General features: G+C 47.0%; 1 protein-coding gene across 1 annotated transcript; it reads right to left on the minus strand.

Moving 5' to 3' along the window:
• Positions 1-11,526: 11,526 nt before the first annotated feature.
• Positions 11,527-22,442, minus strand: GFI1 (growth factor independent 1 transcriptional repressor). Its single transcript, XM_036874421.1, has 7 exons — positions 22,374-22,442; positions 19,776-19,973; positions 19,273-19,455; positions 17,092-17,573; positions 16,833-16,970; positions 15,616-15,781; positions 11,527-12,916 (listed from the first exon to the last, which is right to left on the minus strand). Exons 2-7 carry the CDS (start codon positions 19,888-19,890, stop codon positions 12,738-12,740), a joined length of 1,263 nt encoding a protein of 420 aa, XP_036730316.1. The 5' UTR covers positions 19,891-19,973; positions 22,374-22,442; the 3' UTR covers positions 11,527-12,737.
• Between the last annotated feature and the right edge of the window lie 1,460 nt (positions 22,443-23,902).

The raw sequence follows: 23,902 nt of genomic DNA on the forward strand, positions 1-23,902 counted from the left end.
ACAGGTAGAGTCAATGGGTATTGATAAAGTTCTCATTTTTAAGCTTGGGCTGGAATCGCAGTTGTTCAGTTTTACTATTATACTCACAGCTTACACTTTCATTACATATATTCTTCTGTATACAGCAAATATTATATAATAAAAATTTTTAATGAATTGGAAATTTGGTGAGTTCCATAGCAATAAAAAAAGAGAATATTCAATAACTGTGAGGAGACTCTGTCCAAAATCAAAGATGGTATGTGTAATCCCACTTCCCAAATACTGCCAGAGAATATATTTGCCTTTCTAATTTTAGAATCAGTAAGTTAGTGAAAAAAGAGAGTATAGTTTTCCCTCTGGACATCAGTAAATTTCTGGATCAGGTGTCTTATACAATTGTACTTATTCAAGGTCACAGAGAAGTCTGATCTCCATCAGGCAGATGGAAACAACTTGGGTGATAGCGTCAAAGGACATCAGGCAATGGAATGGTTTCAGGCTTGAGAGAGTCGGTCTATAAATTGCAGCCCTCCACAAAGAGTGGCTGATTTCTTAAATACCCTTGTGAATTGTTTGAAAGAAGAAATATACTTCTCTTAATTGAATGTATGTGATTTAATAATAAATTATTAGGGTTTCTAGAATAAAAACTTGTCATATTTGGGACTTCCCTGGTGGTCCTGTGGCTAAGACTCCATGCTCCCAATGCAGGGGGCCCGGGTTCGACCTCTAGTCAGGGAACTAGATCCCGCATGCATGCCGCAACTGAGAGTCCAAATGCCACAGCTAAGTCCACATGCCACAACCAAGAAGCCCGCATGCCGCAGCAAAGATCCCGAGTGCTGCAACTAAGACCCAGTGCAGCCAAATAAATAAAATTTTAAAAAAATAAAAACATTTTTTTAAATGGGACTTCCCTGGTGGTCCATGGTTAAGAATCCATCTTGCAATGCAGGGCACGCTGGTTTGATCCCTGGTTGGGGAACTAGAATCCCACATGCCTCAGGGCAACTAAGCCCACGGGCCGCAACTACAGAGCCCACGCGCTCTGGAGCCCACACGCCTCAGTGAAGAGCCTGTGCGCCGCAACAAAAGATCCCACATGCCGAAACTAAGACCTGATGCAGCCAATAAATAAATAAATATTTTTTTAAAAAACTTGTCATGTTCTAATTGAGAAATAAAATCAACCAGTGACATGACCTGTCCCCAAAGAAGGGTGCAAATAACCTGAGATCAGCCTTGAGAGCCAGACAGACTGCCTAGTTCTGTTTCTCTGGAGAGCCTTGACTAATAAAATATTTCATAGGAATATCGTTAGGATTAAATGAGAAAATGCATGCAGCACACTTAGCACAGTTCTTAGCACAGAGTAAAGTCTTAATAAGTGGCAGTTACTAATATGAGAAGGTATCAATAATGATACAAATATTAACAACAGTAGGGCCATTTATTGAGTTCCTACTCCACACTAGACTCTTGACTTATATGACTTTTTTGCTCCTTTTGTTTGCAGACTTATCTTACAAATTGTGTTTAATTTGTAAGGTGGGGTGGTGAATAAAGAGACAATGATCACAGTGAAACTGAAAGCATAAGCTAAGGAGAGCTCAGTCACACTTTTTCTTCAGGGACAAGAAGATCTGCAGGACAGCTAGATTTTATTTGATACACAAATAAGAAGTAGAGCTAATTTCTATACTTCATGGGACTAAAAAGAGACAGCTACACTCTCTAGGTTAGAAATGCATGCTCAAAAAAAAAAAAAAAAAAAAGAAATGCATGCTCATACTCTGAAACTGACCGTTGTCCAAAGTAAGGACAATTTGGCACATAGTCTTCTTTGTGGAGAAAGTGCAGCTCACTGAATGCTGACAGCATATGCTTCCCGGCCTGGAGAAACAGCACTCACACCCTGTTTTAACCTTTCTGAACCCCCAAGTTTAGGTTAAACCATGAGGGATTGTCTGTTATTGGTCTCTTGCTCATTATTCTAAAATTACTAGTGTTAACAGTAAACTTAGGTAAGATTAAAACATTACTAAGTAGGCAAATATATGGATGTATTACTAACATAATTTCCCCAAGAAATCCTATTGCCCCGAACTTAGACTAAATTTAAAAATTTTCAGTAATACTTATTCATTCAAAAATATTTACTTTATGCCAGGCACCATTATAGGCCCTGGAGATGCAGTAGTAAATAAAGTAGACAGGATATCAGACTTTGTGGAGTCTAAAATCCAATGGGGAGTCAGATAATAGACAAATAAATTAAAAATCATCAGAAAGTAAAAAAAAAAAAACTTGTGAACACACTCACTCTGACACAGCCCAGTCTTTTGTGAAACCCTCTTTTAGGCTATCTGGGGCTGAGGTGTATATAGCCTTTGCCCCTCTCTGTTGGTACTCTAGAATCTTAGGGAAGGAGCCCAAGCGGTCATCACTTTTCACAGCATGAGAATTGTAAGAAGAGGCGATAAGGAGGAAGTTTCATGGTCACATTAGTATTTGCACAAATACTGGGTAAGAGGGGGCTGGCACCATGACCTAGGGTAAGGCTATACCCTGAGAGAGGGGGTTATCTTGAATCTTGGGAACTTTAGGAAGTGAATAAACTTCCCAGAGGCTGCAGGTGTAGACCAGAAAATCCTTGGGGGCACACTGAGCACTGTTCTTCCCTCTTGGACTGGGAGAGACCATCTCCAAGCTGAGTGTTTACAGGGCCCAGCCAGGGTTTTGATAGAATTATAGAACTTAGATGGTCAGAGCTGGAAAGTCCCTTAGAGAACGTTTAGTCCATCCTCCTCACTTTACAAGGAAGGAAATAGGCTCAGAGAGGGGATAAGCCCAAGTTTAAAAGCTGGTTAGGGCTCTGGCAAAGACTGGCTAGATAGATAGAAAGAGCTGAGATCTCTCAATCACCTGTGAAGGCAGCAACCTGAACACACCCAAACCAAATGTGACATGTGTAAGAAATAAACTTTATTGTATAAGCCACTGAGATTTTGGATTTGTTACGCAACTAGTGCTCTTTACTATGACAAATACACTGACAGTTTGGAGACTGTGATGGTTAATTTTAAGTGTCAACTTAACTGGGCCATGGGGCGCCCAGATATTTGATCAAACATTATTCTGGGTTGTCCGTGAGGGTGTTTCTGGATGAGATTAACATTTGAATTGGTAGACTGAGTATAGCAGATTTTCCTTCCTACTGTACGTAGGTCTTACCCAATCAATTGAAGACCAAACCAACTGAATTGAGCCAAAAGGCTCAGAGGGAACTTTGCCGGCATGATGGCATGTGCTAGGACACTGGTCTTCTCCTGCTCTTGGACTGGAACTTATACCATCAACTCTCCTGGTTCTCAGGCCTTTGCAACCAGACTGGGAACTACACCACAGGCTTTCCTGGATCTCCAGCTTGCTGACTGCTGATCTTAGGACTTCTCAGCCCCCCTAATCATGTAAGTCAATTCTGTATTTTTATATATATATATATATATATATACATACATACATACACACACATACATATATAGGTTCTGTTTCTCTGGAGAACCCTGACTGATACAGAGACTATACGTCAGACCTTCTGACTCCCAATTCAATGCTGTTTTTCACTAAAATATTATATCTCTCCAAGCAAATACAGAGAAGTTTCCCTAGGAAACTTCATACCCACTTGCCATACCTAGAACCTCCCAGTCTAGGTCCAAGAGTGAAAGTGAAAAATAAATCTCCATGAGGACACCAGGGGATCCTTAGCAATGCACAAAGTATAAGTTTGTGAGTGCCCTGGGATCAGCTAACCCTCTGGCACTAGTGCTTAGACTACAATGTGTCTCCCAATCTACTGTCCACTATTTCATGTGCCTAATAAGAGCACATGTGCCCAGCAGTCTGTCAGCCAGAGAACTCTACCTTGATCAGTACTGCTACACACCTAATAATCACCTGAAGCTTGAACTGTGAATCATCAAATAAAATTAAGTAAAGTTTTAATATTGTATGACTTTGCTATAATCTGATTTTTAATGTAATAATCTATACATGGTACAAACACAGAACCACAGTCCATTGACACAAACTTATAACCATCTACTGACTAGAATTGTCTATTCCTGTCTTCTCTGAACTACAGATGGAGAGACAGATTACCAGATGGAGAGAGATTATCAGATGAAATAGCTAGTCACAAAGCTTCCATCCCCGGGCAACTGGTGAAATGGAGTGATCTGGATCTCTTTTCCATAGCTTCATGATATTATCTCTCTTCTGAGTGAAAGGACTTAGTTGGACATACCTGAAACATATCTCTATAGTTGTTATTTTAGATAAACTCTTAGAAAAAAAAAAAAGAAAACTTAAAATCAGAGAACCTTTGGATTGAAAAAGTTTTGGAGTTCATCTGATTCTTCATTTAAATTTTTTAATTTTATATGTTCTTTAGTGCCTAAACATGTGATATAACCAGTGACCACACAAAGATAAATCAGAAAGATGGCGTGCAAAAATATGATACTGTGGTAGGACTCCCTCGGCTGGGTTAAGAACTTGTCATCCTTGTTTATTAGAGTCCCGTGAATGGTAGTTTCGGTACAAAGAAAGAGGAAGTCAAGTTTGTGTGAACTCTCTGGGAAGGTATGTCCAAGAGATAAAATATAGACAAGTCTACTGAAAGGTAATGAAAGGGTGGTTCCTGACTCTTCCGAAAGTCAGCTGATAGGAGATATCCAGTCAGCCTTTCTTACCCTAAGAACAACTAAGGAATTGCCATTGCAGCAAAATCTTATAGAGGCACGTCAATCAGTTCTACTTCTCAGAAAGGGCAACCTAGGAAATTGTCTAATTCATGCTAAAAGACAGAATTGAAACTATGCTTCCTAATTTACCAAAAATAAAAAAATTCTCAATGAAGTTTGTAGAACTAGCATCAAGAAGCAAGTCTAACTTCCTGCTGTTTCTCCTCTACAGTTACAAAAAATTCAGGCTTTAAAAACCTTGCAAATTAGGATCCTTCCTCAAATACCAGAAAATGAACTGGCAGAGTAAAGCAATATATAGTCTTTTGGACAGAGTAATTGAGTACATTTTTCTCTCAAGTGTGTGTGTGTGATCAAAATGTCAGGTGCTTTAATACACACACACACACACACACACACACACACACACACAATCAAACAGTATCAGAAATTAAGATTTCGATTGGAAATTATATTTTACTCATGTCTGAAAGACTCCTAAAAAGTAAATAATATAAAGACCAACAAAAGGAAAGTTGGCATAACTATACTGTCATCAGCAATCAGAAAACATACATTATCTATAAAAATTGACCATGGATAAGGCTACAAAATAAATCTCAACAAATAGTATCAAGAGAATTAATATCATGCAGGTCATGTTCTCTGATCAAAATGTAATTAAATTATAATTCATAAAAAAATTACTGAAAAAACATGATTAGAAATTTTAAATGCACTTCTAAATAATACATCTGCCAAGTAAGAAATCTTTTTAGCTAAGATGTAGAAATAAATGAAAACATGCTGCAAAAACTAACAAAATAGAGACCTTTGGCAAAATTGATCAAGAAAAAGATAAAGGCACAAATAACAATATTACAATGAAATACTGAATGTAATTATAGGTACAGTAGGGATGTTTTTTTTAATCAGAGAATACTATGATTTTTCATAGTATTTCATAATGATTTTTAAATACTGTGACAATTAATTTGAAAACTTAGAAGAAACAAAACACCTCCTGAAATATATAATCTATTACAGCCGATTTAGGAAGAAAGTGAAAAACTAAATAGACCTATAGTCACTAAAGCTTAAAGTATACCCTCCTCTTCCCTTTCAAAAAAAAAAAAAAAAAAAAGGCCCAGATGAGTTCTATCAAATACTCAAAGAACACCTAATCTCAATCTTTCACAAATTGTTCCAGAAAACAGAAAAAGAGGAAATGCTACCCTATTCATTCTGAGACAAGTAAACCCTTGATATCAAAACTACATAAGGACAGTATAAGAAAGAAAGATTATAAGCCAATTTCACTAATAAGCATAAACGCAAAAATCCTACGTAAGGTTCAGCAAACCAAATCAGCAATGTAGTTATTCAAAATGACCAAGTTGGGGTTTGTTCCCCCCAGCAATGCAAGGATAATTTACCATTAGAAAACCTAGAAAGTCATTTGCCACACTGACAAGTTAAAGAACAAGAGCCATAAGATTTAGAAACTAAATAACACACATTTCTCAACAGATGCCTAAAAATCATACAATAAAATTAAATACTCATGAACACAAACAGAAATTCTTATCAAATAGTAATAGAAATTCTTAACCTGATATTTCAAGTTATCTACCAAAACCTACTCCCCAAATCACACTAAAATGTGAAAAATTAAAAGCATTTCCCTGGAAATTAGGAATAAGACAAGGATGCCTACTATTCTCCCCCTATTTAATACAGTGTTAGCTACCGCAGTAATAAGAGTACATTAGAAAGACCAAAATTCATTTGCATATTTTATGATTATCTTACATTGAAAATCTAAAATAATCTGCAACAAACTGAAGTTTCAGCAAAGTTGCAGAATACAAGATCAACATACATAAATAATAATTTTGCTCCCATACACCAGCAGCAAGCAGTTAGAAAATGCAATTTTAAAAAAGAACTATGAGAGCAGTGAACAAAAAAAAAGACAGAAAATTATGCCCCAAATTATAAAGTGTTATTGAAAGACATAACAGAAGATCTTAATAAATGAGCAATATACCATATTGATGGATGGGAAGAATCAATATCAAAATGATTTCAGTTCGTCCCAATTAAATAATAAGTGCAGTACAAATAAAAATTCCAACAGAGTTTTTCACAAGCAAGAGCAAAGGACCAAGGGTAGCCAAGACATTCCTGAAGAGAACGAAATAGGTCAAAGGAAAGCCTTCCCTACTAGCTACTAAGAGTTTATTACAAGTTTAATTGAGACACTACAGCTTTGGCTTAGAGATCGACAAAATGACCAATGGAACAGATCAGGAAGCCCAGAAGCAGAACTATACAGAAATAGAAACTTGACATATGATGGCAAAATGGCATTAAAATCAGAGGGAAAAGGATGTAATTTGCTATAAATAATGTTGGAGTAATTGGTTATCCATGTAGGAAAAAAATGTTTAATTAGATCCTATTTCATATCATACACATATAAGTGGATTAAAAAGCTAATGTTGGGCTTCCCACCACAAAGAGTAACCCCCACTCACCGCAACCAGAGAAAATCCTGTGCAGAGCAAGGGAGACACAATGCAGCCAAAAATAAAATAAATAAACTAAAATAAATAAATTTTTAAAAAAAAGCGGGGGCAGTGGTTAAGAATCCGCCTGCCAATGCAGGGGACATGGGTTCGATACCTGATCCGGGAAGATCCCACATGCCGCGGAGCAACTAAGCCCGTGCACCACAACTACTGAGCCTGCGCTCTACAGCCCGCGAGCCACAACTGCTGAAGCCCGCACGCCTAGAGCCCGTGCTCCGCAACAAGAGAAGCCACCGCAATGAGAAGCCTGCGCACGCAAGGAAGAGTAGCCCCCGCTCGCGGCAACTAGAGAAAGCCCGCGCACAGCAACAAAGACCCAACTCAGCCAATTAAAAAAAAAAAAAAAAAAAAAAGCTAATGTTATAAGTAAGCATTTTAATGCTTTTAGAAGAAAGTATAGGGGATAAGCTTATGATCACCAATTAGGGAAAGGTTTCTTAATTCAGACATAAAAAAGCATAAACCATTAGGGAAAAGACAAATACATTTTAATACATTAACACAAAGACAAAAACAAACAAATCCTCTCTTCAACCAAAATGAAAAGGCAAGCTACAGACTGGGAGATGTGTGCAACATATTTAACTAACAAAACAGTGAGTAGTGAGAACACAGTTAGAAAAATTCATTGATAAAAAGCAAGCAACCCTATCAAAAAAATGGACAAAGTACATGAATAGGCATTTCACAGAAAAGGAAACCTGTCAGGCCAATAAACTTATGAAAAGATTCTCAACCTCACTAGGAATCAGGAAATGCAAATTACATTAACATTTTACATCCACCTGATTGGCAAACATTTTTAAAGTCTGACAATACCAAGTGTTGGTAAGATGTGGAGCAACAGGAATTCTCTCATACTGTTGATGGGAATGTAAATTGGTACAACTTTGGAGAGCAATTTGGTAATATCCAGCATTCCCATTCCCAGGAACATACCCTGAAGAATCTCTTTCACAAAGAGATATGTAAAAGGTTGCTTGCATCAGAATTGTTTGTGATAACGAAAACTGGAAATATCCAAAACTCTCCCAACAGGAGAATACATAATTAGTCACCAAGTATTCATACAATGAATTTTATATGCAGCAGTTAAAATAACTGAACAAAACTGCATGTACCAACGTGGATAAATCTCAAAAAACAAAGTATTGAGGGAAAAAAAGCAAGGTGCAGAAGGATATATACACTATGACACCATTTATATTAAGTTAAAATATGCTAAACAGTATTACATGTTGTTTATGAGAATATGTATAAGTAAAGGTATAAAAATATTCACGGTGACGATAGTGTGCCAGTTTGGGTATAGTGGATGCCTCTGATGAGACAGGAAAGGGATAAACATATTCCAGAAGTTATTCAACCATGTCTGTAATATTTTATTTTAAAAATAAAGTCTGAAGTAAATATGGCAGAACAATGGGTAAAACGCCGTTTATTGTATTAGTCTTTTTAATTTTCCATATGCTTGATATGTTTCAGTTAAAAAGTGAATAACTTTAAAATAAAACTTCAGAAAAGACTTCATCTTAATGGCTGATAAAATCCTTAATAACTACTAAGATTTCAATAAAATTTAACCATAAAATGGTCAAAATTCTCATTGTGAAACATAAATATTTCAGTTTTAAGCAAATATGTGTCCATAATATCAATCAATAAATAAAAGAGCTATCTAGACATAAATTGATAGCAGGGTAAAAAATACATAAATATACACACATGTGGGTAGATTGGAAATGAGCACTAAAAAATTAACATAAGCTTGTAAGCTAGAAGGGTTTGGGATGAAATTCCTTTTTTTAAAAAAAAAAAATTGACTCAATGAATGAAGTGTTGAATAAACGTTAAGGAACAAGTGTATAGTGTACTTCCTGAAAAGTTGTTACTTTAGAAATCATATAGCAGCAGAGATTTAAATAGTGCTCTAGAAATGCACAGTAAAAAGTAGTCAAGACCTTTTTGGCCTTCCTCTCAATTCATTTCTTTCTGTTAAATGATCAGGTTAAACAAGCAGGCACACAACAAAATGACACAGGTCAAATCACTATCGACACTTCAATAGAAAAAAAAAATCACTATCAACACCCAATTTTCAAGGGCAATGGCACTCAAGAACTCACCCAGAGTGATACTTTGCTATGCCTTTAATTAAGGCGGGGCTTTTAAAGCTCAATTGTTCCATTCGTGTCTCAAATCAATCAGATGAATTTCACCTTTTACGTGGCCTGAATCCTGATAGCTCGGCACACTTGATAGGTAATTTAATCATCCGTGGTGTAGATGAACGCAAACTCAAATTAGCTACTGAAAGAGTTGGTCTTCTCTGAGATAGCTGTGCTTTTCCACTTTTATGCAAGAGCTGAGCTTCACCAACTGGCTAGCTGGAGGTGTTATTAAAAATTTAGTGAAAGAAACAAAGGTGTGCTCTGGTGTCTCTTGTTACCCTTTCTACTGTTACTCCAGTGGACAAAAGGCATAGGGCCTGCCTCATGAATAATGTGACATGGAATATTCACATGTATTTTTAATGGAGTCAAGTAATAACATTAAGAGAGATATTTGCAATCTTCAAATTTCACACGGTAACAGGCACAGTAATTTGTTTTGATTCTGAACTGAGGATATCAGGATATTTTTTTTCCCAAAAAAAGCACCACTATTAACATCAAAATCAAAATTCCACATTTATAGCATAAATAGGAATTATGAAAATGGGCCAAAGTTCTAAAAGTCACAAGGGTAGAGCAGGACAGGGCAGCCAACTAGATTTCAATCAGTTCTACTTACCCCCCAGTGTAACTTCTTTACTTTTCAAACCAAGTTGGAAATAATCAACCAGTGTGCACAGTGAATCCTGTGAGAAGGTCGTTTTGTGATCTTTATTCACTGGGAACTTTGTTTCCCAGGACACTAGAAAGAGCTTCCTGGATGCTGCAACTGTTCACCCAACAGTTCTGGAAAATTATCTTAAACTGCCTTATAGAGTGAACAAATTTCAATTTTGAATGAGAGTAAATGACATGAAAAGACATGGTGTTGAAAACCAAGTGAGGATAGCCAAACACCGAGATTTGGAGAGACCGGAGAAAAGCACGCTCAAAGCCAGGGAGAGTCCTATGTGTTAGATTTGCTTCCTTGGCCCTCAAGCAATTTCTCTTCCCTTTGTGCTGGAGAGAGCGGAGCCAGCCAGGATGAAGCAGGAGTTTATTTTCTCTGCTTATTCACTTACCACCTCAGCAAATATTTATTGATCTCCTACTGTGTGCCAGGCACTGTTCTGGGAGCTGAAGATTCAGCAGTGACCAAATATATACAGCTCCACAGGACACTGTGCTCACTGCTGTATCCCTAGCACCTAGAACAGTGCCAGGCACATACTCGGCACTCAATCAATATGGGTGAAATTGATTTGAACAGAAATGGACAAGCTGCTGATGGTCACCATGGGCTGTGCAGTTCCTTGGCTGAGTATTAGAAAGAGTACAGGTAGTTGGGATTTAGGCCAGGACCTTATTCTGGTTTCATTCTTTTAAAGGACTGATTTATGCCAGAAATTCCCAAAGGTGGGATAGAGCCAGAAATAACCCAGATGCCAATTTTACTGCCCCTCATCAGTCTTCAGATTTATAACTTGCCTTAGGTGAGGCAGCTAATAGGTCTCAGATACTTTCTTTCCCCTCTGTCTCCAGAGAATCAAAGTAGTCAGGTTCGGATTGTGATGACAGAACCATATCTTCATTGTATGGTGAAGGAAACCAGTTATCGGGAAGGTCAAAGGATTTGCCCAAGTCACATGGTATGTTGGTGACAGAGTCGTGACTAAGACTCAGTCTCTAGACCTAAGGCTCGTAATGCCTTTATTCATCTGGGAGCCTTCTGTCCTGTTTAAAAACAAAAACAAAAAACCTGAAACTCTCAGAATAAAAAGCCCATGTACATGTAGGACATCAGAGACTCGGCAAGGTAGGAACTTACTTTTGTATCCCTAGTTCTTCTGCTAAGAAAGAAGGAGCTCAGGCACAGAAGAAAAGAAAAAAGCACATGAAAACCAGAGCAATTGGATTTTACTCTCTTCTGGATGTTAGCTTGTCTGCTTTACTTTTATACTCTGCTCCAGTTTCCTTCAGTGCCAACTGCCCCTAGAGACCAAAACAAAGTTCTTTCCCAAATTCCCTGCCTAAATGAAAAGCAATATGTAAGAGTCTTAATACTTTATTAACTTAAAACATCACTCTAATAAATATGTATTAACAAACATAATGCACTCCAGAAGATCTAAAAACATTTACAAACTTCATCATAGTAAAAACACCACTTTTTTTTTTCCTCTGTGGTACACATGGAGGGTTCAAAGAGTTGAAGACAGAGCCTTCACATGCCTGCTAGCTTAGACATCTTAAAAATATCAGCTTAACAATAAAAAAACTGAATATACACAAAAATCTTTGAAGTATCTGTTCAGCTATTTTTCATTTATGTTTGATAAAATCCAAACAGTCAGAAGGGAAGTTTCAAGATTCTGTTTTACCTTCTCAGAATTCCTTTGGGCGGGGGGAGAATAGACCCAGCTACTCGGAGTTGTGGGGCAGAGGCAGACAGAGACTTTACTCTCTGGCTCCCCAGTACCTAGCATAGGGCCTGAAACCATGGTAACTGGTAGTCAATAGACATTTGCTGAATGAATGGATGACAATCTTGTCCAAAGGCATTGCTCTGTGCTTCCACCTCTTCTGAAGAAGCCTTCACAGGCCTCCTGGAGGGAGGACGTCTAATCTCTTCTCCTCACCAAGCCGACTTTTCTTCTGCTCCTTCTTGGGGCAGGATACACAGTGTATCTTGTAATTTCAAAAGTATGAAATCCCTTTCCCAAATCAGTTTCTGAACCAGTCTCCAAGTGGAAGAAATGATTCCTCCAACCTTTATAGGCAGCACCCAACAAAAAGGGGTCAAAAAACTCCCCAGAAGGAAAACAATAAAATAACACTCATTCTTCATTCCAGATAAAAACATTAATATGTTTACCTTGTAAATGATGATTCCTCCTCCTCCACACAAGTATCTGGGGTAGGTCAGAAGGAGGAGGGAAGAAACCTGAAGGACCTTCCTATCTGTGGAACAGGGCTGGGAATAGGAAGGACTGTGAGGCCCGAGATTTTATCTGATTGCCTCTCCACGTGGAGTCTTCAGATGTAGAGGAGCCTATTCGGTGAGTCCCATACCCAGGCAGTCATTTGGTTCCCACTCCAGGCTGAAATTCGAAAAGGTAACTTATCCCCTCTGGCGGCTCCAGGGAGAAAAGGGAAGGGGGATCACCCTGGTGGGATCTGCGGAAGTGGCTGGTGGCAAGTGGGGAGGCTGCCCTCTGTAGTGTTGCGTGCCTAACTGCGCCTGCAGCCGGCCAAGGCGCTCACTTGAGCCCATGCTGTGTCTCCCGGTGCCGCCTGAGGTCCACCTTCCTCTGGAAGCCCTTTCCACACAGGTCGCAGCCGAAGGGCTTGAAGCCTGTGTGCTTGCGGCTGTGGGTGATGAGGTTGGAGCTCTGGCTGAATGCCTTGCCACACACCTGGCACTTGTGGGGCTTCTCACCTACAGGGATGGAAGGGGGAGGGGAGGAAGCATGAGTCTATGATAGAGCTAGAGGGGACTCACTGTGACCCGCAAGCTCTTGGCAGCAGCTAGCTGCACCACAGTCTAGGGCCTCTGAGCAGCTTGGAGGGTGCCGTGTGTGGCAGTGCAAGTCCCGGGAAGGCAGGGGTGCACCAGGTGAAAGGGAGACTCGCCGGGTGGGGGTTCCCAGCCAGAGGCCTCAAACCGTTTCCTGCTAAACGGAAACAGAGCAAAGGCCACGTGCCCTCCCCAGACACGCAGCTGAATCCGCCCTGGGAGGACTCCCTTGGCTTTAGAAGTAGAGAGCTCCCACAGCAGATGTTCAGCGCAAGGGGCTGGGGTGCTGTCTTTCAAATCATGTGACTCTGTTCTAATTGAGAGGAAGTTTTCAAATCTGAGTTTCCAAGTGGGTGTTGGTTTGTATGGACCAGTGAGCCTGTCTTCTTTCTTGCTCTTGGAGGACAACAGGATGTATTTGAAAGCATGGGCATTTCTAGAAGTCTTATTTTAAAAAATCCACGTCTGGGTCAAAAAGTATTTCTTAAGGCAGCTGATCCTTTTCTGTCTTGATTTTACTTTCTTTTTATGAGGTTAATCACAGGATTCTTTATATACCAGCGACTCTTCACCATAGATTAATAAATAGCAGATAGGCTTCCCTGGTGGCACAGTCGTTAAGAATCCGCCTGCCAATGCAGGGGACACGGGTTCGAGTCCTGGTCCGCGAAGATCTCACATGCCGCGGAACAACTAAGCCCGTGTGCCACAACTACTGAGCCTGCGCTCCAGAGCCCGCGAGCCACAACTCCTGAAGCCCGGGCGCCTAGAGCCCGTGCTCTGCAACAAGAGAAGCCACCGCAATGAGAAGCCCACGCACCGCAACGAAGAGTAGCCCCCCGCTTGCCACAACTAGAGAAAGCCCAAGCGCAGCAACAAAGACCCAACGCAGCCAAAAATAAATAAATAAAATACCTTTAAATAAGTAATAGAAAAGGGTTTGTTTTCCCCCCAGTTCATATGCTGTTTAACATTTGGGAAAGTAGCATGATTTTCCAAATAGCCTAAGCAGGCATTATAGTCAGGGTTTGGCCTTGGAAAAAATGCAAAATAGAAGAAGTCTGTTTTTGAGGAGCCCTCTGTTCCTCTTGCTGTACCCCTTTCTATCTTTGTGCTTCAGATTTCCTTGATAAGGAACCAATCATCAAAACTTATCCTATCCCTTAGGGTCAAACAAATCTGAGAAACAAATTCTAGCTATAATGTAAATGTTTGATAAGGGCTTAATGTTTCATTCAGTCAAGATCCTAGTTGCATTTTGGTGAGCGTCTTGAATACCTTTACTCAAAAGGAGCGAGTTGCATGGAAATTTCAGGCAAGAAAGCATGATTAAAGTAGGATGTTTTTCTAGGTTTTCTGATGGGGGCATCTACACTGCCCAAGCATATTTGTAAACATCAACGGTGATTGTTTGGAACACACTGCAATTTGTTTTAAGTCAGTATTCATCTTCTAAAATAAAATAAAATTCTGGATCTTGTGTAAATGTCTTGTTGACTATTAAAGAGAGTGTTCCTGGCATTAAAACTGCCACCTACACACAATCAAAATGTTAGAGAAAGAGTTCAGGATTGGAAGCCAGAGCATTCCACAGCCCTATGATTTACTCTCAGTCTGACCTTTGGTAAATCATTCCATCTCTCTGAGTTTCAGGATGATAAGAGCAGCTCCTTCTACTATATGAGACGGCAGTAAGAATCGAATGAAGAGATAAATTTGAAAGCACTTTGTACATTATAAAGCATCATAATAGGCTAAAGACTCATCATTGTTATGACAAACTTGCTGATATTTTGAAAAGGGCAATAAGTGAATAGAAGCTTTCTATATCCACCAATCCCCTTGGCTTTGAAAATAGAATATAATAAACAGTGGTCAACAGGATAGACATTTGAGAGCAGACAGACCTGAATTCAAGTCCTGGCTTTGCCACTTGCTAGCAATATGACCCTGGGCAGGTGCCTCACTTTCCTCATCTCTAAAATGGGGATAAGGAGTAGTCTACCTCCCTGAGTTGTTGTGAGCATAAAATGAGATAATGCATTTTAAAAGCGCTTAGCAGAAAAAGCCTAGTAATAGTTACCATTTTTTCCCTTGTTCAGTTAGAATAAGCTGTCAGACTCCTAAAAATGCAGCCAAAAGGTCACACATAAGACCCTCCCACAAAAGGCTGGGTGGTAGCCCTAGAGAAAGTCTCAATCTCTAGGTAAACATTTAGAGCAACACTCTGAGAGGACCCTGGAGCTCCATGTCTCACCTAGAGCAGGCAGCAGTTGGAGCAGCTGCTAAACTAGAAGAAAATATTCTTTGCAAGGATAGAAAACTTGCAGCTGACCTGCTGAGTGGTTCTTCAGATATAACCCCAAATCAAAGCCTCTCTGGGGAGAACCACGTATGTAAATGAACCTAAGAGAATCTGTGCCTCCTTGTTTTTGTTTTTTTTTTAATACACATGCAGTGATTAACTCCACCTGGAAGGCCATTTCCACCACTCATTCTGGGGCAAGAATATCACAGAGAAGGTGAATTATGTTGGCCTCAGGGAGAAAAACAATGACCTCCACCCCCCACTTTCCACCCCTCAACAGGTGTTTCCTACAAGCCAGGGGCCTTCAGCTCACCAGTGTGGATGAAGGTGTGTTTCTTCATGTCTGATTTCTGGTGGAACCTCTTGCCACAGTACTGACAGGGGTAGGGCCGGGTGTCTGAGTGGATGAGTAGGTGTGTGGACAGTGTAGATGACCTCTTGAAGCTCTTGCCACAGATCTTACAGTCAAAGCTCCGTTCCTGTGGAGAGAAAGAGGTGGCATTACTATTGCAATGGTCTAGGCTGCCATTCTCCTCACCACCAACCTGACACTAGCCCAAAGCTAGGGCTCTCCCTTCCTTCAGACTCCCCTTCCCCATAGCCTGCCCCATTATCCTCTCTCCTCCCATTTATTTCCAACCTCTACCCTTCCCACCCATATCCTCTACCCCTTTAACACTTTTTCAACCCAAACACTTTTCAGCCACAAACTTCCACACCCCTTGGTCAAAACGTATCCCCACCCTGCTTTTTTGACACCAATTTACAAACACTTCTCCACCCTCCTCAACAGGAGGCTTAGACCTCAGTCACTTGAGAGGCTCCTCCCGCCTCCCCCCAGCCAGTGTGGGTGTTGAAGGAGACGGGAGATTACTCTTTTTAGTAAATAGGTCTCTGTAAGTAAGCATTCTTCTGTCATAGTAACTTGCGAACTTATTTGCTTATCTACATAGCCTCTATCTCTCAGCTAAACTGTAATCTCTGTGAGGGTATCCTGTCAAGGATACCTGGTGTGTTACTGGATTCTCATGTACCTAGCACCTGGAAGTTGAGCAACAAATATTTATAAGTGAATAACTGAAAGAACAGCGGGACAAATACTGGATGCTCTAAATGAGCTGAGATTCCTCTTCTTCAGTCAGGAGGGGTCAATGCAGATTAAGTGACAGCCATTTGGTAAAAACAAAGAGGCCAAGAAACAGAGCTAATAAATCTGACATATCCACTGCAAGAGTGCATACAAGCCCTTCTCAAACCCAAAGTAATGATGGGGATCACATTCTGGAGTCTCACAATGATGTGACACCAAACTCCAGGGCTGCCTCGAGCCCTGAGCCGGCAACCACGCACCTTTCCCTGCACGCCTACGTCTGAGTAAGGGGACGTGGCAGAGGATACTGGGGGCAGTCGGGGGAAGTCCAAGGAGAAAGGTGCCAGGCAGAGAGCGGTCGGTGCTGCACAGAGAAGCAGAAGATGCCAGAACGCGAAAACCTGAGCAGGGCGGCGCGCGGCCGTGCGTCCCGCGCTTACCTGCGAGTGCACGGCTTTGTGCTGCTCCAGGCTCACCGCGTGCCCGAAGGTCTTGCCGCATATCTCGCACGCAAAGGGTCTCGTGCCGCTGTGGGACCTGCGCACGTGCACCTCGAGCCCGTGCGGTGTGGAGAACACCTGAGGCGGGTGGGGCCGGGGAGAGGGCCGCTGAGAGGGGCCGAGGGGCGCGGACGCTGGCTGGGCGCGGGCCGGGGGCGGGGGCGCAGGGCCGCTAAAGCCAGGCGCGAGGGAGCCTCACCTTGCTGCACTTGATGCACTTGTAGGCGCCGCCGCCCATCAGCAGGCGGGTGCACAGCAGCTCCGACTCCACCTTGACGCCGGTGCCCTTGTCGCCGTGCAGCCCGTGGCCGCTCTCCGGGTACAGCCCGCCGGTCGCCGGCCTCTCGTACAGTCCTGCCGCCGCGGGCCCAAAGTCGCGGTAGAGCCCCAGGCCCGCGCCGCCGGCAGCTCCGCCTCCTGCGCTGCCTCCCCCGGGCGCCCCGGCCCCCGCGCCGCCAGCAGCCCGCTCCCGGCCGTAGAGCGCCGCGGGGTGGCCTGGCTCCGGGGCGCGCTCGCAGAAGAGGCCCAGGCCAGCGCCGCGCTCCAGGGCCGCGCACGGCCTGTAGCTCTGCACCAGGTGCCGCAGGTCGGAACCCGCCAGACCGCTCCACGAGTACGGCTTGAAGGGCAGGGAGAAGGGCTGAACTTCGTCCAGCGAGGGGCACACCGACTTCTCCGAGGCTGTGGAGGCACAAGAGGGCGTCCGGTTAGGTCAGGCCCGAGACCCGGCGGCGTCGGCCAGTCGGTGTGTCTGCGAAGTGCCAGGCACCCAGCCCTTGTGCAGCACTCGGTGCGCCAGGCCTCTCGCAGCGTGCCAGGGAAGCCCCCAGGCTCAAACGCTGGCCGGGTCCCTGGGGCCTCGAGGACCACTGGAGGCGACAAGGCAGCACACAGAAACTTAAAATGACAGCAGGTGAGGAGAGAGGTAAATTCTGTGCCAGGTCAGCGGAAGCGCACGGCGTTAAGAGAGTCTTTTCTGGCTGGACCAGCACATCTGGCGGCCCCATAGAGAAAGACGCGCCACGCTTCAAAAATGCTCCGAGCAGAGCGGAGCTGCGCGGGAGGAGAAAGCGGCGGCCGTTCCGGCCCTGGGCCGAGCTTGTGGGCAGAGGGCCCAGCTCCGGCGCTCTCCCGGCCCCTACGTGTTCTACTCCTTTTTCTTTCCCGGAATCGGGAAGGAGGGAGGCAGAGAGGACCAATAAAATGCGGCCCGCCCTATCCCTATCCGAGACATATCTGTCTAGGAAAAAATTAAAAACGGGAAGGCGTTAACATTTCTCAGTTATTAAATACCCAATGCAGGTAGCAAAGGGCCAGTGGGAAGGGGGCTCGGGCTTGCTAAATACTCCCTATTCCCAGTCCTGTCATAATTTGACAGAGAAAAAAGAAAAAATCCCACGAATTTCTTAGAGGAATAATTTACAATTTAAGGTTTAGTCACCACCTGCCAGACAAACAGCTTTCCGAATTCGCGGCCTTCTGCACCCCGACCCATGCAAATATTTCTAAAACCAAATACCAATATATACTTTTCCCTAAGTGCATACGGATTTACTAATCTGTTCACAGACACCGCAGACTTCAGCCCAGGCTAGCCGCTTCAGTGAGAAGCTGCATTTCGAGTTTCCGTCGGAGATTCCGGCGGTGCCCAGTCCTTGCGCGGCGGTGTCCTGCACAGCCAAGGAGGACCCTCGGGTCGCCGGCTCCCAGACGCATTCTCTTTAGCCAAGTCGACGCACTGAGTGTGGGACGGGGTTGGGGGTATCTTTTAAAACTAGTAAATTAAATCTGGAAATAACCCTCGGCAGAATCCCGCTGTTCTGCGCTCTCCATTCGCCACCGCCGGAACCGGAGACTCGCTCCCACCCAACGTGCAGTCGGTTTGCGCGAAGCTCGATTGCTGGCTGGAAATGAAACCAACGGGCGGGTCCCCAAAGCCGGGCCAACCCGGCAGAACGAAAAATGAAGTAGGCCCCCAATCCGCGCCTGCGAAGACCTAGCGGGGGGCCGAGATTTTCGTCCCGGACCGGTCCCTCCCGCTTGGTGCCCAGCTCTGTCAGGCCCAACGCCGCGGGAGCGAGCTTAATTTTTAAAGGCAACGACACTTTTCTCTCAGACTGCCCAGGTCTCCGTTTGAGACTCGGGGGTCTGGATTCTGGGATCCCAGCACTGCCTGGGATCCAAGCAGCCGACCCCGCGAGCAGGCTGTCCCTGTCCCAGAGAAGCCGATGCCTCCCTGCGGGGCCCATGAACAAGCTCCCTCCTCTCAGAAAGACTCTCCGCCATCCATTTGGCATTTCTGTGCCCAAAGCCGCTCCGGTTCATTCCTCACCGCGGGGTCTCTGCCGCCCGGGCCCCAGAGCTCCCAACGGGTCCCTACCTGGAGACACAGAAGGCGACGGAGGCCTCCAGAAGTCCTCAGACTCCGAGCTCCGATCGCAGACGCTGCCCTCACAGCTGCCGGGGGACGTGGAGGCTCTGTCGGGGGCTTCGGTCAGCTGAGACTCGGGGGACAAACGACCCCGGGGCTCCGCCTTCGCCCCGCCTGTGCTCGAGGTGCTGTCTGCGGAGAGGAGGCAGGATAGGGGCTTAGGTTGGGTCTGGATGGGCCCGATGGTTCTGAAGCGGCGCCCCCCAGACCGTGGCACCTGGGCTCCCTCAGCTCTCCCCAGACCCGGCCGGAACCCTCCCGGATCCAAGGGCGGGAGCAGAGAGGCCTTGGCACCTAGGCGACAAGCCCGGAAGGAACCTGAAAGGTAGGTAACAAAAAAGGCAGCAAAGGGGCTTCGGGACCGCCCTTCCCGGTTCCTGGGGGATGGTGTGGCGGGACACAGAGTCTATGGCCCCGGGAGCGGCCCCGCCCGGCCCGCGCACGCCCCGCACCTGCTCCGCCTGGCGCCAGTACATTCTCCAGGCGGAGGGAATAGTCGGGTCCCGGGGAGCGCGGCTGGTGGTAACTGTGAGCCTTTTTGCTCTTAACCAGGAACGAACGCGGCATGGTGGTCGGGCGCGCTCCCCACTCTGCTCCAAGGGTCCCTGGAGCCTCCGTCAGCCCACCGTAAGCCCCAGTCTGGCGGAGACCTGCGAGAGGAGAACAGGGTGGAAACGCGGGTCAGCACGCTCCGAGACCCGGGACTGGGCAGCGGAGTAAAGAAAGCTCGGGCCAGGAAGGAGGGAGGAAGGCCCGCGGGAGGAGGGGCTTGGCCCCGCTGCGCCGCGCTCACCAGGTGGCACTCGGACAGGTGTCGCGAGCCAGCCGCCGCCGCTCAGCGGTAAAACCCGTCCCCGGGCTCAGACAGGCCTCTTCCTTCTGCCCTGCCCACGCCCCTCGGCCCCTCCCCTTCCCTAGCAAAACTCGTTTTGGTAATCAAACTCTCCGAGAGCCGAAGTCCCCAACGGGCCAGTTACCCCAACTCGACCACACATCGCTTGTCTGGATCCGCTCTTGGGTTGGGGAGAAAGGCGTAGACGCGCGGATCAATTTAGGGCGGGGGAGGGCGGAATGTGTCGATGGTCGCGGACCGGGTTGAGGCAAAGAACCAAGCCCTCCAAGAGCCGGCTACAGACTGTAGTGAAAGGGGGTCAGGGGCGAGACGCCTCCGGCTGATTGAGGGGCGGGGTCGGGGGAACTGCATCAGAAGGACTGGGGGAAGCAAAGGCCGGAGAAAGAAGGCAGGAAGGTAGGGAAGCAGGTGGCAGAGGACCAATCAAGGCCCCGGGAAGAACTCGCTTCCCGGTGATCTTGATCGCCCCTCACTTGTGCCCCACGCAGGGAAAAAATTGGCCCGGAGACGCGGGTGCGGAGGGAACAGGCAGGGATCGGGGCAAAACACACCAGACCATGGAGACCTAACCTCGGAAACAAAGTCCCGGGAAAAAGCACTTTCCGTTCTGCTCACCAAAAGCCTCGCCCTGGGGAAGTCGAGCCGGGTTCGCGCGCGACGGCTATGAAACGCGCGGTGTGCTGGAGTCCGCAGAGAACCAACCGTTTAGAGGACGCGGGAGAGCGCAGGCTGCTCTGGCAGCAGCTAGAGAGTCGGGATCGGGGCGCGGGCCTGGGAGGGAGCTAGCTGCCCGCTACGCCGCTCTCATTAACCCCCCAATCAGTTCACCTAATCCCGGGGTCGAAACCTGAGCCCGGCGGGGAGGCGGGGCAGCGCCTACGGCCTTTCCTGGGGCTCGCTCCGGGGGCGGGACCTGGCGGGCTAGGAGGTTTGGGGAGAACGAATCTGCCTTTCTCTCAGGGTGAAGGCGATGGGGGCCGGGTTCAAGTGCGAGCTGCAGGCTCTTCGGGCAGCGCAGCTCTCGGTTGTCTTGGTTATTTCAGAAACAAGGGCCCTGGGGATCCCGGGTCTGGGAAGGACCCCTCATCTTTGAGCTTCGCGCGACTTATTCTGCCGGACTAGGAACCGTGCGGCTCCCAGAGCAAGATGCAGGACAGAGTCTAAGTCTGCCGGTTGGCGCTCCGGAATCAACACGAGTTCTTGCTCCACGCCCCACCATGTCCCCTTCCCCGGAGGAGGAATGGGACAGGCTTAGGAGAAAAGACCGCTGGGACATATAGCTGAGTCCCAAGGGACGTTTCCCGTGTCCTAAACGCTAGAAGGCCCCTAGGATTGAGGGTGTTGCCCGCCCGTACCCGGGCCGGCCCCTAAGGGTCGGGGCTTCAGGAGGCCTCGGGGTGCTCGGCTGCCCTAGGGCGAAGCACTGCCGATTCAGTTTTCCCTGCGCCCCGGCGTGAGCTGCTCCGTCGGCTGTATACTTAGACACCACAAATCCAAAACCAATTTCTTAAACAACCATGAAACTCGGAGGAAAAGGAAAATGGGGTGAAAATGTCCCGAGGGCCCTGCTGCGGTTTGGGTCTGCGTTGGCGCGGAGCGGGACAGGGGCGGGAATGCAGGGGGTGAGCTGTCCGCGCCACCGCTGAGTCTGGACTGACTGGCACGGAAGCGACCTCCCGACTCAGGCCACAGCCCTGCGCCTCCTTTTCATCCTGGCTGGCTCTGTCCGTTCCCGGGAGGGTGGAATGGGTAGAGGGGTGGTAGGACCAAGGGCTGATCCCGTGGGAAGGCGACCTCTCGCAGCAGCTGGCGCCCGGGGGCGGGGCGGCCTCCTCGGCGCACGCGGGCCGGCCGGGCCTCTCTTCACTGTCAGGGCCTGGGAAGGCGGGAGCTGGAGGCGCAAGCGGGCAGCCTCCTGAGCCCAGCTGCCTCCGCCTCCCCACCAGATGTTTCCTTCCCGGTGGATCCCGCTCCCCTGCAGAACCACCAAACCGCCTGGCGTGCGCCCCCTGAGCCAGATCCCCAGCCCCTCCGTGCGGGTCGCGCGGGGACCAAGAGGATAGAGCTCTTTTGGTTCCCGAACTGCGGCCGGCAGCGGGTGGGAACCTGGCAGCGCCCTCTGGTCGCCCCCGCAGTGCCGGTGTCCCGCCAGTTCCTGCGTCCGCCCCCGCCAGGGAGGGAGGCGCAGCGGACCTACCTGCGGGGTCAGGGCGCGGGTATCGCGCTCCGAGAGTTTTCAAACTGAGTTGCTTTCGGGAGAGACCGCGCTGTCTCTCTCTCTCTCTCTCTCCTTTTTTAATCTTCCGAGCTCAGCCCCCAAAACCACAAGCTTCACTTCCTGAGCGTTAAGGAGTAGCTCGCTTAGCCCTGTCAGACCTGCCCCCCAAGCCCCAGTCGGGCGGCGGGCGCGCTCCCCCTTTGCGCAAGGGTATAGGAGGCGGACAGGGGGCCTGGCCTTTCTAGCCGCCCTCCCCTGCGGCCCTCCCCGTTTTTTCTCTGCGGGACGGCGGGAGATGGGGAGACCCGGAGGGCCCAAACACCCAGGCACTAGAAATGACTCGAAAGAAAATGAACTATTCTTGGCTCCTGGGAGACTTCCGCAGCGAGAAGAAGTCACAGATTCAGGACACAGATTGACTGGAGCGCAGGGGGTGGGAGCCTCCAGCTCCGAGGAAGCCTCCCCGCCCATCTGGTCCGGGACACCCCCCCACAACCCCGCTGCCTGCTTGGGCTGCGCCGCCCCCGGGTCGGGGCCGTGAATCACCCGCCAGCGGTGCCGCCGGCCTGGAGCCCGGCGAGTGGCCGCGGCGTCCGCAGAGCGAAACCTGCCCCGCGGCCCCGAAATAGCTTGTTGTGGAAACACTTCGGGATAAATACGCCCAACAAGGCTGAAAATACCTTGACACCCAATCCCAGAGGTTTGCTCATTTCCCTTCGGATTTAGGTAATGGTTAAATTTGGAAGAGGTGGGCGAGCGCCGAGCCCCCGGCCGAGAGGGCGCAGGCGGCGCGTCCCGCGGGCGCCCGGCTGGACTGGCGGGCGCGCCCTCCCCACGCCGCGATCGCCCGCGCTGGGCCGGGTCCGCTCGGCCGGCGGCTAATTTCCGGTGGTCGGAGCTGCGAAATTAAAGGCCGTGCGGGAGGGAGCGCGCGCGCGGGGGCAGCGACGGCGGCTGCTCGGCTGACCCCGCCCTGCTGGGGCAAGCCAGGGAGAGCTGTACCCAAGGCGCGGGCTCCGCCACCGCCTGAGGTCAACCCAGGCACCTAGTCGGGAGGGGAGCGGTAAAGCGCCATAAAAGCACTACCCTGCTGATTATTGAAACGTCATTCTTCGCTGGGATTGTGTGTTCCATGAGGGTAGGGGTGGATCTACAGCATTGTGTCCTGGTGGGCTCGTAGCAAAGGTCTGTGGACTGAGTAAATGAATGAATGGCACTAATTAACTAATTAATTGTAGTAGAATAGGAAAAATTAAAACCTCACCCATAAATAAACAAATGCAGCGACCTCCAACGCTAGACTGTATGTCATGAGCCATAGAGTGCGGCCTGTGGTGTGTACTTAAAGCCTAAACCCTTTACTAAGGGGGATGGATATCGTTATAATTACCTTACTTTCCTAAATGAATTGAGTTAGATTTTGATCACTACTTCCTGCACAATAAATTTCCAGTGTCGGATACCGGGAGAAGGGAGTGGTGTTCCTCAGTTCTTGCAAAATAACTTGC

This window comes from Balaenoptera musculus, chromosome 1, assembly GCF_009873245.2.
Source record: "Balaenoptera musculus isolate JJ_BM4_2016_0621 chromosome 1, mBalMus1.pri.v3, whole genome shotgun sequence".
NCBI classification, from domain to species: Eukaryota; Metazoa; Chordata; class Mammalia; order Artiodactyla; family Balaenopteridae; genus Balaenoptera; species Balaenoptera musculus.